Below are 15,420 nucleotides of genomic sequence, written 5' to 3' on the forward strand. Positions count from 1 at the left end.
ATGGGCGATAAATTTGAGGAAGCTGCTAACTAGGATACTAAACAGATACTAAATGTATTTACCACTGAAACTATGGAAATAATTCAAGGACTCTGCCTGATGGGTGGAATAAGTAAAGTCAAGAAGCTGTGAAATTTCACTTTCTAATGCTGCAGCAAATTGTTCACCCATCAAACAGCTACTGAGGACTCAGGCCCTGCACAAGCTATCAGAGATGCAGGGACAGGACAGGAATCCTCCCCTTCAAGAACGAGCAGTCAAGATAGGATGCCATTCATCATCTCTGTAATAGAGCATTAAAGGTCAAGAATCAGACCCAGGCAACAACAAGAGAGAGCTGGGTGGGGGGTGGTGGTGTAGACTTAAGGAAAGAATGTGTTCTCACTACAGGGAAAGGATGTTGAGTTTCACAATTACTGTATTCAGATAAGAGCAGGAACAATTTATTAGATTTCTGATTCAATTTTCCTTCATTAATTCCCACGTACAGGTGTCATTCATGAGAGATAATGAAATACAGAACAAGCAGCAGTTACTGTAAAGTTAGGTAAATCAAGTCAGGTTCCTAGGAAAACATGAAAGCTGAGGCTGGTCTTAAAGCCTTTGGCTTAGAGCAAACATTCTTGGGGAAGGAAACTGCTTGACCCAATCCCAAAACTAGGATTAACAGTGTACATGCAGGGTGAGTCATGAAAATGAAAGAGACCACTGAATTTGATTCAGTGCAAGGGTTCCATCCTGGGGCTGTGAAACTTCTGAAGGTGCATGAAAATATTTGTGTGTCTGTACATATTCACATTTGCCTTTGGAGAGAACCTGTGGTTTTCTTGGTCACTTCAGAACCTAAAGTCAGACTACTGAGAACTACAGAACTAAAGGGGGCATTGTCAAGTTAGAGATGAAAGAAGAGATTTACAGAGTGCCTGTCATGTGCCAGGCACTGTACTAGGCAGCAAGAAGTAAAGATGAGTAAGACCTCTGTTCACAAAATAGTGTGGTACCAGACAAGGACTGACAAGGACTGGTAAATGGGCAGTATTGTGATCATTTATTCAAGGGAGTTTGATTAAAAGAAAGTAGCTAAGTATACAGATATGAGAGTTGGACCATGAAGAAAGCTGAGAGCAGAAGAATTGATGCTTTTGAACTGTGGTGTTGGAGAAGACTCTTGAGAGTCCCTTGGACTGCAAGGAGATCAAACCAGTCAGAAGTACAGGAAATCAGTCCTGAATATTCATTGGAAGAACTGATGCTGAAGCTGAAACTCCAATACTTTGGCCACCTGATGCAAAGAACTAACTTATTAGAAAAGACCCTAATGCTGAGAAAGATTGAGGGCAAGAGGAGAAGGGGACAACAGAGGATGAGATGGTTGGATTGGCAGCACCAATGGACGTGAGTTTGAGTAAGCTCCGGGACTTGGTGATGGACAGGGAAGCCTAGCATGCTGCAGTCCGTGGCATCACAAAGAGTTTTACATGACTGAGCGACTGAACTGAAGAATATAGATGGAAGGAGCAACAGCTTCTAGGGAGACTGTTTTAGGGATGCAGAGTGACTATTAACATGTTTTGGCAAAAGAGGAGTCAGTGGAAAGAGATTTCATCTGGATGTGTTCAGCCTGGGGTGGGGGAAGCCAAAGTGTTAGAGTCAGCCCTTGGAAAATATTTTACATTTTTAGCTTTTCAAACCAACTTAAATTTTCACATGTTTTAATGCCACTGTACAGACGAAAGAATTTATTAGCGCCTTTTTTAGGATCGAATTTGCCTACATTTAACCAGCAAATATACTGAAAGTGATTTCAAGGGAATTTGTTCTGTTTTCCTTCCCTTATAAAAAGTTAGAGGAAAGTTTTCCATAGCAGCAGAAGTGTGACAAATCCCACCTGTCAGGCTGTGCAAAATATGCTCTTAACATTAAGTGAATAACATGATTCATGACTAAATAAAGCAAACAACTGTCAGAATAACCATATTCAGGTTTCTCTACTTTGGTAGCTAAACTAATCTTAAACTGTCATGCTGTTATTTAAGAAAGCCAATTTGTTTTACATTTTGTTAGTTTTTTTTCCCCTTTCCTTAAGTCTAATGGATGTCTGTTACAAAAGCACTGGCACCAGAGAAATAATTTTCAGATGCAGAGTGTCCACCAAAGTGTAGACACAGGCAGCTGCCCAGGATTTGTTTATAAATTGGCACTGGAACCTGACAGTCAGACAAAAAGAATATAGTAAAAAAGGATGTGAACTGGGCAGACGGTCAGTCAGTCACTCATGGGGTCTTCCAGTCACATCATCCTTCAGAGGGTCTTGCATAATTCCCTACCTGATCCTCCTGAGTCCACATTTTAGAACCAGGAAGGGCTTGGTTCCTGGCTCCACCACTCACCAACTTTTCCTTCATTTGGGAATGGTTCTTAACTTCTCAGGCTCATCCATAAGTAGGGATGATAACAGTATCTGTCTCATTTGGGTTTGTATGAAGATTAAGTAAAATATAATTTAAATACATGTAAAGCACTTAATGCTGGACTGATAGCAAACATTCAATAAATGGTAGCTCTTTTTAAAATGAGTGTTTATCTAGTCTTGTCCCTTGCTGTTTTTCTTCTGTCCATGTGTTCATATGTTCATTCTAAAAGGCAAATCTGGTCATGTCTTGTCATATTCCTGCTCATAATTTTTCAGTAATTATCTAACACCTATAAGAAATAATCCAAACTCAACAGCAGGGCCTTCTCTGGCTCTTGTTATCCTTTGTAGCATTCTGTATCTTGTGTTCTGTTTCGGCCTGAAACATATAATACTGTCTTCTCACCTGTCACCCCCATTGACTAGAACAGTGTCTCCCTTGATGGTCTGAGAAAACTGCTCATTCTTTCTGCTCCCTAAAAGTCTACTTCAGTCCTTCCCTTTCCTAACCACCCTACCCAGAGCAGGATTATGTACTCTCTTCTTTCCATTTTCATTACAGTTGTTGCCTAATCTGCCAGCACTTATGATCTTCTTTGTAACTATATGTCTTACTTCCCTCTAGACTGGAGTTCTCTGTGGGCAGGGCCTCTGTCCATCATTCATTGTATCCCCATAGCCTGTCAAGAGAAGGCTGCTTTCTGTGATGTCTGCCTTTATGTGCTGCAGTCCTGCTACAAAATAGGGTTTTATAAACCATAAGAATTCTTCAGTGTTCACCTTTTTCTTTGAATAAATTTGAGATATTTCACAGATAATTTTTGGTTTTTGAGTCATAAAGAGGGAAATCATTTAATTATATGTTATCCTGAAACCTCTTGAGTCAGATCACTTGTTTTCTTAGTTTCATTGTTTTATTGTTTTGAAAACATAGCCAGGGTGCCATTATTGCTGAGAGTGGTCTTGAGGGGTACAATAAATTTTATTTATATCTTGCCATCTTGAAATCTTTCTAGTTCAGCTCCCTGGCCCAGCACCTAACATCCGAGCGTATGCAACTTCACCTACTTCCATCACTGTCACCTGGGAAACACCGTTGTCTGGAAATGGGGAAATTCAGAATTACAAACTGTACTACATGGAAAAAGGGACTGATAAAGAACAGGTATAATATGAAGCCTTTTTTTTAATGCATTGATTGGAGTAGTAGAGTTGAAATATATCAATACCTGCTTGTCTAGAAATCTGAGGAAAAAATATGTATAAGAAATGATGAGATGATAAATTCTGTTTCTTAGTAGCAAGGTTCATTCTGTAGTTTTTGCCATCAAAGGTCACTAAACATTATTAAGAAGTATTTCTCAGCAAATTGCCAGTGTTTATGATAAATTTGCTTTGACTATTAAAATAACGTTCTGTAAGAGGAATAAAAATCTGCATTATGTCAAATATAGAATTTGTGTAATTATTTGCTTCATTTCTTTTGGCTTGAGTTGTGTGTGTGTGTGTGTGTGTGTGTGTATATATATATAATATATATATATATACACACACACACATATATGTTTTATTTTACTCAAGGATGTTGATGTTTCGAGTCACTCCCACACCATTAACGGATTGAAAAAATACACAGAGTATAGTTTCCGAGTGGTGGCCTACAATAAACATGGCCCTGGAGTCTCCACACAAGATGTTGCTGTTCGAACTTTTTCAGATGGTGAGTTCTCTTCCCTGGAACAGAATACCGAGCTTGGGGGCTCTGGTAGCACAGTAACAAGATTATGGGCATTGATACCGAGGTTTGGTTCACATACCAGTTCTGGTAGTGTGACTTCAGTCAAGTCACTTTACATGTCTGAGCATGTTTCCTTACATGTGAAATTTAGATAATACCAGCTTCATTGGGTTGCTGTAAAAATCCATTGAGAGGTCATAGAACATGTAGTACCAGGTACTTGAATAGCTTCTTGGTATTTTATTTTTAGTAGATTTTTTTTGTATAAGTGAGTATTATTGCTTGTTCATAGAATAGATCATTCAAGTCTTGGCCTTACTCTACATAGCAATTATATTTCCATGCTAAATAGGCCTTTTAACTCCTCAATATTTTGTGACAGTTTACATCTCACTGTTATTTGCTTAGACCCATGACCTAAAGCAGTCGTTTTCAAAGTACAGCTTGCCAATGAAACTGAGTAGGTCAAGACCCACATTTTTTAAAAAGATATTTTTAGAGTAGAACAGAAAATAACAGTTCATTGCACTTAATGTATATATTGTATCCTGAAACTCAGCTAAATCCAAATGTTTCAAAAATGTCTTTTTCTTAAAAATGTGTGTATATGTCTATAGCCCTTACATTGAATGTATAAACAAGTTTTAAGAGCTATAGTTTGACTCCTTTAAACAAGTGGTCAGACATCACATCATCATTGGAGCAGACTGACATCATGTGATATGTTGCATCAAGAAAGACATAACTTCATCTATTTCACCTGTGCTATATCCCTGCCAAAAATGTTTTAAGTATGATCGTGATGAAACAACTAGACATACATCCAAATTGGTGGACATTCTGCAAAAAAATAAACTAGCTTGAATTCTTAGAAAATATTAGTCTCATGAAAGAAACGAAAAAGGGGAGTCATTATAGGATTAAAGAAAAGTAAAGACACGTAGAATAAAATAAAACATGTATAACCTTTGATTCCTGAATCTGGGAGTAAAAACAGTATAAAGACACTCTTGGTACAATTACTTAATAATTAGATTGGTATAGTATCAGTCAGTATTAAAAATTAGATATGTTATTAGGTATATTAGATAATAGTTTTGTGCTGATTAGATTTTAATGTGATCATTGTATTACAATTTTGTTGGAGAATGTTTTCTTAGGAGATACATACTGTAGTATTTAGGGGTGAAGTATCATAATGACTGTAACTGTCTCTCAGCTCTCCAGAAACAATATGTAGATAGATAAATATGTATAAATATAATGAGAGAAATAAAGCAGATATGGCAGAATATTAGAAAGTGGTGAATGCAGGAAAAGAGTATATGGTGTTCATTGTATTCTTGCCTCTCTTTGCACTTGACATTTTCCAGGATAAAAAGCTGGGAAAAATAAATGCAGACTCTATTTTGATTAGCCTGTGTTTAACATAGGCTTTTAAATCTACCCATGAGCCACTTTTAACTGCATTAAGTGGGTTGGCATGCTGACTCCAGTGCCTGTTGCAGGAACTGAATGTGTCTCAGCGTGGTTGGTTAAGGGCAGCACTTCGGAGGAAGAGAAATCTTGGTTCTTATACCAGTTGAAACAAATACCCTGAGCAAGTTAACTCCCCAGAGCTGCAGCTGTAGTTTTGTCACCTATAAAGTGAGATAATAATAGAAACTCCTTTGTAGGATTGTTGTAAGGATTAAACTACCTGCCATGTAGGAGCATGAAACAGATCTTAGCTGTGATGGTGGTGGTGATGATGAAAGAGAAGAAGACAGCAACAACAATTATGTTGGTGCCTCTGCAGCTGAGTCAGAGGTTCTTAAAAAGGAGATGACTGAAACCATCCATGGACTTTTTTCAGAACACAAATGGAGAAGTCCTTCTCCAGACCCTCTGAATCTCTAGGTTGAGAAATCTCTATCCTCTCTATCCTCCAGAAGACTACAGTGCAGTGGGCACTGCGTTATGTGTCTGGTCACCAAATGTTAGAATGGAAGGGAGGAATTTCCATGTATGGATTAGGAGAGAAAAGCTAAAGTCAGCATTTTGTGGTTGGAGAAGAAACTAATCAGGTTTACTTAAATTTTTTTTTCTTTGTGTAGTTACTACAAAAGAAGACACTGGAGGGCATATGTACAATAAACTTTGAGATACCCTGTCTTATGTTCTAATATGTGAGAAACTAGTTATACAGCTGTTTTGTAACTAATAGTACCAAACCTCTCACATCTGAATGAGTATTTCCTGCTATATAGTTGCCTTCAGAAGCCAAATGGTTAGTTAACTGGACTTCCATTGTCTAACAACTCTTTGCTCTCCTTGAAACTGCCTTCAGAACCAGTTTAGGAATCCCACAAGAAAGCCAAGGTCATTGATCTGTGTACTTCACACTTTGGACTTGTAATGATACTACACAGCTGATTCACTTCCTGTATTAATTAGGCTCATTTCCAGAAAATGTATCCTAAAATAAAGATATGCTATTCCCAAGAATATTCAGAAGGATACATTAAAAGTTCAGAATATAATTGGGCTCTGAAAAAGTGTAGAGTCACCGTCATATCCTTGAAATAAATATCTGACTTCCCAAAGGTATATCTTGACTTGGGTATGGATGTGTATATGTGAATGTGTTTCATTTTAAATGACTTATATATAGCCACACCTGATCCAAATACTGATCAACCAACCAAGTACTGTCAACCTTATCCAAATACCATCAACATGAGGACACTGGCTCCTGGGTTAGACTTTCAGGTTGCGTATCAGTGTTTGAGATGTGAATTTGTGTAAGGTCTGGCCAAGAACAGTCACATGATGTAATTGAAATTAAAGCTTTTTTTTTCATTTCCTTTCTGTTCTTTTTTTGTTTTTTTTTTGGTCTGTGCAGTTCCCAGTGCTGCTCCTCAGAATCTGTCTTTAGAAGTAAGAAATTCAAAGGTAAAACTTTATATTGCTTTTGTTCATTTTTACTGGTAGCCTGTTAGGCCTCAGGAGGGCTTATAAAGAGGGAGATTCTCTATCAAAACAATCATAATCAAGCAGAGAAATAAAGTGACATAAATATTACACTTGCCAGTTTAAAGCTGGACTTAGATGCCAACTTTGGTTTATTCTGTTTAATTTTACTGCGTTTCTCTAATGCCAAAATTACTTTAGCCTTTCTGCAAGTATACTGCTATTATTATGTGAACCATGGCGTTATAGACCTTAAACATCCAGAACCTGCTGATGTGGTTTTTCATACCGGAGCCATTTGTACTGTGAGGTGAGCCCAGAGTGAGTCAAAGGCAGACATCTATCCTATGGTTGCATTGCTGTAGCCAGCTCCCCTGGGCAAGTTCACTGTGCCCTGAAGACCACGTGTGCCTCTCAGATGCCCAGAGCTCCTCCTGGGCTGCACTGACAACTGAGACGGGCAGTCCTTTCAAAAAGTAATCTGGGACTCCTCTTTTAAGAAACAGTCAGCTGATAATTAACAGTCCCCTCTTGGAAAAGTTTTAGACAGAAATTATCTAACTTCACTCTTCTTACAGTAGATGTAGAAGAGAACCTAATACCGATTTACTTCCTCATCCACATGCCTCTGGCCTCCTGTTTTCCTTCAGAAACTTTCCTAAGACTTTTGCCCAGTATCTTCATTCTAGCAAAATAGATCAGGTGCCAGAGTACACTGCCCACAAATACAATCTCCCCATTTCATCTTTGAGGGGTTTAAAATTTAAAACTATCTTTGAATGATTATCAAATGGCTTAGTAATAAAACTCTGAGCACTCTGTTGCTTTTGTATTCCTTCTCTTACACGGTGAATTCAGGGTAATAATACATGAAATAGGACCAAGATCTGATATATTGTCTTTCCCTATAATCTTGTGTTTCCTAGAGTATTGTGATTCACTGGCAGCCACCTCCTCCAGCTGCACAAAATGGACAGATTACTGGCTACAAGGTTCGCTACCGAAAGGCTTCCCGGAAGAGTGATGTCACTGAGACCTTGGTGTCTGGGACACAGCTGTCACAGCTGATTGAAGGTAAGCTGCTTTGCTTGTAGGCGAAAGCTTGAAGATGGTGTCTTTCTCAAACTTTGAATTAACACTAGTCTAATGACTGCTCCTGACTGTTGACTTACACAAATCAAAAATGGTTTAAAAGAATTTGTTCAGTCAACTTCTGACCTGATAAAAATTGTAGAATACACTCTTACAGGTTCTGCCTGTTCTGTGGTGAAATTATTTTAATGTACTATCCATGTAAACAAAGCTACATAAGCAAAGCATCTACTCAATCTAGGTGGTAGCAGAGGCCTACAAAATGATTTCTTCTAACACTGGGTATCTGTGACCTGAAACATTTGTGAATGGCCACAGCCACGCAATAATCATTCCTGCTGCTACAGATATGATAAAGTTTTAGAAAATTCTGTCAGGCATAGCTCTTTTGTATGGTTTTGCCTTTATGTGAGACAAATCAAATGGACCCTAATCTATCTCTAGTATAGTAGTCAGAGTTATCCCCTTCCTCCTTTCTTAAGTAGGGGAAGTAGAGTTGGCTTTGTGAAAGCAAGTTGGCTTTGCATGAGAAGCGTTGGAAGAGAATTTTTGTTCTTTAAATGTTACAATTGTGTGATGAAAGAATAGAGACAGATGCCCCTCAGAGACTCTTGGGGTTTCCTAGCAGAGCTGGTAGAAGAGACCTGACAATTAGAAGTCTTGGCATTATTATCTAAGTCTTGAGAATTAATTTCATCGCCCTTCGGGAACTCTAAACTTTCTTTACATTGCTTCCCTCATGGCTAGAGATGACAGGATTAGAGAAGCTTGACATCGGCTACTTTTTTTTAGTGTCTCCGGGGGCCAGATTCTTGATAGAACCAAGATCTGGGGCAAAAAAGTATAATGGGTCTTCCCTTCTTTATAGGTATAGGGTTTCAAAAAATTGAGAGAGCCATTGACAGTGAAAAACAGTCCAGTAAACCAGCAGGTTTTCTCCATACTCTTCACCTCACAGATGGGATTGACTTCTTTCAAAATGGGGGAAGTTGAATATTTGTCTTCAAGGGTATCTTTCAGTTTTCTCATTTCCTCACTTGGACCCCACAGCTCTAAGCTGCGGCAGATAAACGTGACTGCAGGAGTGTTGCTGAGAAATCTCACCAAAGGAGCATTCCTGCAAAATTGGTCATGGATGTTTTTAAAAGTCAGTCTGATTATACTCCAGACACAGATGAATAACATTTCCCAAAGATGAAGCTTGTATTTTGAATATTTAATAGTAGGTACTTATTATATACCAGGCATGGTTCTTGATTCTAATAAATAAAAATAGATATAGTCCTTCCCCTGAAGAGACTATCCATTTTCTCAGTGAAACATTTGATATATAAGCAAAATACCACTTTCTTAATAAAAAACAGCCTTTTGTTAATCAAGAAAATTCTTGCATTTTAAAATTATATTTAGATTCATTCATTCATTTAATAGACTTTATTGAACTTTTATTGGCATGCAGTGGCGCTGGGTGTATAATGATGAGCAAAAGGTGTATGTGCATTTAGTCTGTCAGTTGTGTCTGATTCTTGGCAGCCCCATGGACTGTAGCCTGCCAGGCTCCTCTGTCCATGGAGTTTTCCAGGGAAGAGTACTGGAGTAGGTTGCCATTTCCTACCCCAGGGGATCTTCCCAACCCAGAGATCAAACCTGAGAAGGGAAGGTGGTTATTCTCTTGAGTATTAACTTGAAGCTGATAAGCATTAGAGGAATAGTATAGGTTCCCAAGATCCTGTATTGAACAACAAATTACAGGATTTTAAGGTTTAGCCAGTAATTGTTGTTTCTTCTTCTTGTACTACTTACAGCACTTAACGCGTTCTGCCGTATCTCTATAATGTGAATCGAGGGCCTTGGTTTTAGCCTGCGAGCTCTGTAGGTCATCTTGAGGGAGAGGAGGTCAGCCTCTGTACTTACTCTCGCTTCACCTACTCGTGTGCACTCGCTCCCACTTGCCGTCACTCTTACATTCCAGTTCCTCGGAGGAGAGGGAATGATAACCTGATGGTTGAATTCTTCTCAAGCCCCAACTGAACCATGTTTGCTAGTAGTCCAGACTGTCGTCGGCTAATGGTTACAGATGCCTGTGTGGCCCACCCTGGCACTTTCCGTGTGTGCAGGGAGGGGAGGGGGTTAGACTGACTGGGGCCTAGCTGTTCTGTTTCTCTTCCTGTCTTGCTGTTTGCTTCCTTGTGGACCAACACCAATCAGGATGGGCATGCAGAGAGCAGGCCCACCTCTCCTCTACACCATGTGACAGATTTAGCTGAGCCAGGGCTCATCCTGCATCCTGGCCAACCTCTCTCTCAGTAGCTCTCTCTTAGGAATTTTTGTACTAGTTTCTGGCCAATGATCCTGTTATTTGAATAATGGGAGGTGTAGGATAATTTTTCATAACCTTTATAAGACCTTTCACAGCATCTGGTATCAACATGCTCTAAAAAATGTATGAATGTGAACTGTACACTCAAAAATGGCTTAGATGGTAAATTTTATGTTATATGTATTTTAACACAAAAAGAAAAAAATTGACCATTACCCCACTTTGTAGACTTTTACATGTACATCTTTGTTACCTTTGATAGATTCTTATATCGCGTACTTCATTAGCTAATAGTAAAAAATATGAAAGACTGCATAGTAAAAAGGCTTTATTCCTCTTTTATTTATTGTATATACTCATGAGCAAGTAGGTTGTTGAGAAATAGATTTCTAGGCCATATTTGATACTTAAAATGTTTCTTTTGTGGTTATGGGGTGACCCAGAGAACAGAGGTAAAGTGGTAGGAGCTACACCTCTGCATTATTTTCTGGTCTTTGGTGTCTTCTGAGACCAACTGACTTTGTTCCCTTGTTGTAAGTCTTTCATTCCTTTGGCCTGTGTTTGGTCTCAGCCTCCTTAGTAACAAAGTGAAAGTATTAGTCGCTCCGTTGTGTGCGACTCTTTGTGACCCCAGGAACTGTAGCCTGCCAAGCTCCTCTGTCCATGGAATTCTCCAGGCAAGAAGTGGATCTTCCCTACCCAGGGGGTTAAACACAGGTCTCCTGGATTGCAGGCAGATTCTTTACCGTCCGATCCACCAAGAAGCCCATTTTGCCGTGCTCCTCTCCAGGAGATCTTCCCAACCTGGGGATGGAACTCGCATCTCTTATGTCTCCTGCGTTGGCTGGCGGGTTGTTTAACCCTAGCACTACCTGGAAAGTCCTCATTTCTAAGGTGTCTTCAAGCTCTTTTAAAAAATCTAAAGTCTCCTGGGAGCTTTATTTATTTTGTTTTCCTCTTGGATTGTTGGGCTTCCTATCTAGAGATAGGAGCTCCTCTGTGCTGTATTTATGTATTGCTTGTTCTGTATTAACTTTAACTGAAATGTTATCAGGATAGGGGTGGTGGTGGTGTTGGTAGTTTAGTCACTAAGTCATGTCTGACTCTTGTGACCCCATGGACTGTAGCCAACAGGTTCCTCTGTCCCTGGGATTTTCCAGGAAAGAATACTGGAGTGGGTAGCCGTTCCCTTCTCCAGGGGGTCTTCCTGACCCAGGGATCGACCCTGGGTCTCCTGCATAGCTGGCAGATTCTTTACCAACTGAGCCGCCAGGGTAGTAGCTTTGTACTAAGATGGTGGGTGAGATACTTACTTTAATGGGAGATTGTAATCTTTTGTTTTTCCAAAGCTCTTGTTTGATCCCCTTTTTTAAATTGTTTGCATTGCAGGTCTTGATCGGGGAACCGAATATAATTTCCGAGTGGCTGCTCTAACAGTCAATGGTACAGGCCCAGCTACTGACTGGCTGTCAGCTGAAACTTTTGAAAGTGACTTAGATGGTAAGAGCAACAATCAGCAGGATTGGAACAGTCTGGGTACTAACTGAAGTCAAATGAGTCAAACTATAAGGCATAGATTTGGGGTGTATGTGGCTTAAATCTGGATTTTAGTGGATTATACTGCTGTCATTCCCGTAATATAGCAAGTCTCCTAGAATGTATTTTTTATAGTGGCCTTTTGAGAACTGCCCCTGTAAGTAGAACCAGAACAAGTAAAAATGTGCAAGTGCTTTAAGTCTGGCTTTTTTACCAAGGCCATGAAGTAGGTGGATGATCTCAAAGTTAAGGCTGCACCCTATAGACTGGCCTCTATTTGAGTTACAGTTTCCCTTTTCCCTCAGTCCTAGTAACCTCACCCTTTTTCTCACCAGTTTATTCAGTGACTCCACATGAGGGTGTGTATGTTGCGTTTATCAGAGCCAAGTGCTGCACTTAAAAGGCAGAAGACCTGGGTACTTAATGTAATTCTTTGTTTACTGATTTTTAAATAGAGATAGGAGTTTATGCCTTGAGATAATGTGTGTGAACGATACTGCAAATTGCTACCTTTTAAAGCCTCTTAGTCTCCCACCATTTAAATCAATTTGTGGTTCTAAGTTTCATATTTTCTGACTTACCATATTAGTTTGAGGAGTAAATAACTGATATCATCACTGTCATGTGAAACTTGATCACCTGTTGACAGCAGTCTTCTATTTAGTGTACTGTGCCTGTCTCATTCCACCGGGTAGAGTGTGGTAATCAGCTATGGGACCAAGAGGAGTGGCAGCAATTGAAAGACAGTTTATTTTTCTCCATTGGGAAGGCTCTTGGACCTCTTTGTTTTTCCTTCCAAATTATAATAATACTGCAGTGTCTTGTGTTTCAGGTTGTTTGAGTTGGTTTTCTTAGGCTGCAGTTAAACTGTGGGCATACTTCACTATACATACAGAGTCTCTTTGAAAATTTTTGGCCATAATGGAAAAAAAAACTCAGCCCCAGATAATTTGGCAGAAACCTAAACACCTTGCCCCAAGGACAATGAAATGTTACAAAGGAAGATGGATCTGAATCTCATCTTGCTCTTCTTCTCTCCTTCCCAGAAACTCGTGTTCCAGAAGTGCCTAGTTCTCTTCACGTCCGCCCCCTGGTCACTAGCATCGTAGTAAGCTGGACGCCTCCAGAGAATCAAAACATTGTGGTCAGAGGTTATGCCATTGGTTATGGCATTGGCAGCCCTCATGCCCAGACCATAAAAGTAGACTATAAACAGCGCTATTACACCATCGAAAATCTGGGTATGTATGCTCAGTAAAGAAAGTAACTGCATGTGTGATTTGTTTCTAACTTTTTATTGTATATTTTATTTTTATAGAAAGCTTTCAAAAATAGTACAATTTTTATTCTTCACTCAGGTTCCCCAGAGGTTAACATTTTATCATACGTGCTGTATCTGCTGTGTACCCAGTGTGTGTGCTCAGTCGTGTCTGAATCTCTGCAACCCCATGGACTGTAGCCCACTGTAGCTCCTCTGTCCATGGGGTTTTCCAGGAAAGAATACTGGACTGGGTTGCCATTTCCTTCTCCAGGGGATCTTCCTGACCCTGGAATTGAACCCGTGTCTCCTGAGTCTCCTGTCTTGCAGGCATACTCTTTACCACTGAGCCATTGGGGAAACCCGTTTTGTCTGCTGCATGTACCTGGTTTTGTTTTGTTTTTTTCTTAGAGCCATTTGAGAGTAATGTTGTCCCTCCACCCACTAATGCTCTAATGTCCCTTTCCTTAAAATGAGGGCATTTTCTAGTATAATCACAGTGCAGTTATCAAAATCAGCAAATTAACTGTGAGGCAGTATCTATAGACGTCATTTATAATTTGTTAGTTGTCTCATCAATGTCCTTTGTAATGAAAGAAAAACATTGTTTTCTGGTGCAGGATCACATGTATTTAGTTAGTGTGTTTCATTAATATTCTTTCATATGGAACAGTCCTTGATTTTTCTTTTATGACCATGACATTTGTGAAAAGTACATTTATTCTTTATAGAATGACCCTTAATTTAGACCTATGTAATATTTCATCATTATATTCAGCGTACACATTTTTAGAAGGAATAGCATAGATTTATGTGTTCTTGCCAGGAGGCAGATGAGAGCCTAATGCTAGTGACGTTAGCTTTAACCACTTAGTTAAAATGGTATCTTCAACATTCCTCCTCTATAAAGTTATTTTTTTTTCCCCTTTCATAGCTAAAAAGTACCTTGTAGGGTACATGTGTTCTTGCCAGGAGGCAGATGAGAACCTAATGGCTAGTGATGTTAACTTTAACTACTTGGTTAAAATGGTATCTTCAACATTCCTCCTCTATAAAGTTATTTTTTTTTCCTTCATAGCTAAAAAGTACCTTGTAGGGAAATGCCTTGAGTCTTTGTAAATATCTGGTTTCTTGTCAGACTTTTACTCAGTATACTGTTTTAGCATCTAGTATCATCATTATGGTGTTTCTAAAGTGGTGATTTTCTAATTCCATTATTTCTTCTGCATTTATTACCTTTCTTTGATAAAGAAGAGCTTTGCTTCTCTTCCATACTGAAGGAATGGCTAATGAGAATCTCTCTATAACTAGTTTTTCTGTCCGTTTGACATCTCCTGTCTTTCTTTGAGCACTTTCTTCCTTTTTGACTCAATATAATATGTTTCAGGCTTATCTGGTATTTTCCTAGCTTTTGCCCTTGAATCAGCCATTGCTCCTGGTTTCTTTTATAGAAAATGATATTTGGAAACCAGTATTTGAGCACTATTCATGCTCATTGTTACTGGGGTAGAAATCCTGAGGAATCTATTAAAAATGCTACTAAAACTATAACTGAGTTTAAAAAGGGCACAAGGTATAAAGTAAATATGCAGAAACAGTTGTATTTCCACACTAACAGTAAGCAATTTATGTGTGTGTGTGTGTGTGTATGCGTGTGTAGAAAATCTATATACTGAAGAGTGGGAAATGATTGCTGAGAAAAGTTAAGACTTGAATAAATGGAGATATCATGTTCATAGATTAGAGGACAGTATGTTATAATGACAATCCTCTCCAATGCAATCTCAAGTAAAATCCCAGTAGACTTTTTTCCTAGACATTCATAAATTTGTTTAAAGTTTATATGAAAAAAGTGAAGGCGATAGTATAGGCAAACATTTTTTTAAAAGAATAAAGTTTAGAAGACCCGTAATATGTGATTTCAGGGTTTATTATAAAGCTACAGTGACTGAGACATTGTGGTAGGGTTGGTGTAAAGGTTAGGTGTTACTGATCAATGGAACAGAAGTTCAGAAATAGATATATGCTCAATTGATTTTTGACAAAAACATTGAGATAATTCAGTGGAAGAGAAGATAGTCTTTTCAACAAAAGGTGTGCGAATAATTGGA

At 38.9% G+C, this 15,420-nt stretch overlaps 1 protein-coding gene across 9 annotated transcripts in view; it reads left to right on the forward strand.

Annotated features, from left to right (window-relative positions):
• NEO1 (neogenin 1) overlaps positions 1 to 15,420 on the forward strand; it is a 216,935-nt gene that overhangs the window by 159,565 nt on the left and 41,950 nt on the right. For all 9 annotated transcript variants that reach the window (XM_070468796.1, XM_070468803.1, XM_070468805.1 and 6 more), the window contains exons 10-15: positions 3,430 to 3,578; positions 3,995 to 4,133; positions 7,036 to 7,085; positions 8,030 to 8,177; positions 11,905 to 12,015; positions 13,098 to 13,292. In XM_070468796.1, coding sequence (XP_070324897.1) covers positions 3,430 to 3,578; positions 3,995 to 4,133; positions 7,036 to 7,085; positions 8,030 to 8,177; positions 11,905 to 12,015; positions 13,098 to 13,292 — 792 coding nt within the window. The remainder of the gene's footprint in view (positions 1 to 3,429; positions 3,579 to 3,994; positions 4,134 to 7,035; positions 7,086 to 8,029; positions 8,178 to 11,904; positions 12,016 to 13,097; positions 13,293 to 15,420) is intronic.

This window comes from Odocoileus virginianus, chromosome 6 (assembly GCF_023699985.2).
Source record: "Odocoileus virginianus isolate 20LAN1187 ecotype Illinois chromosome 6, Ovbor_1.2, whole genome shotgun sequence".
Lineage (NCBI taxonomy): Eukaryota > Metazoa > Chordata > Mammalia > Artiodactyla > Cervidae > Odocoileus > Odocoileus virginianus.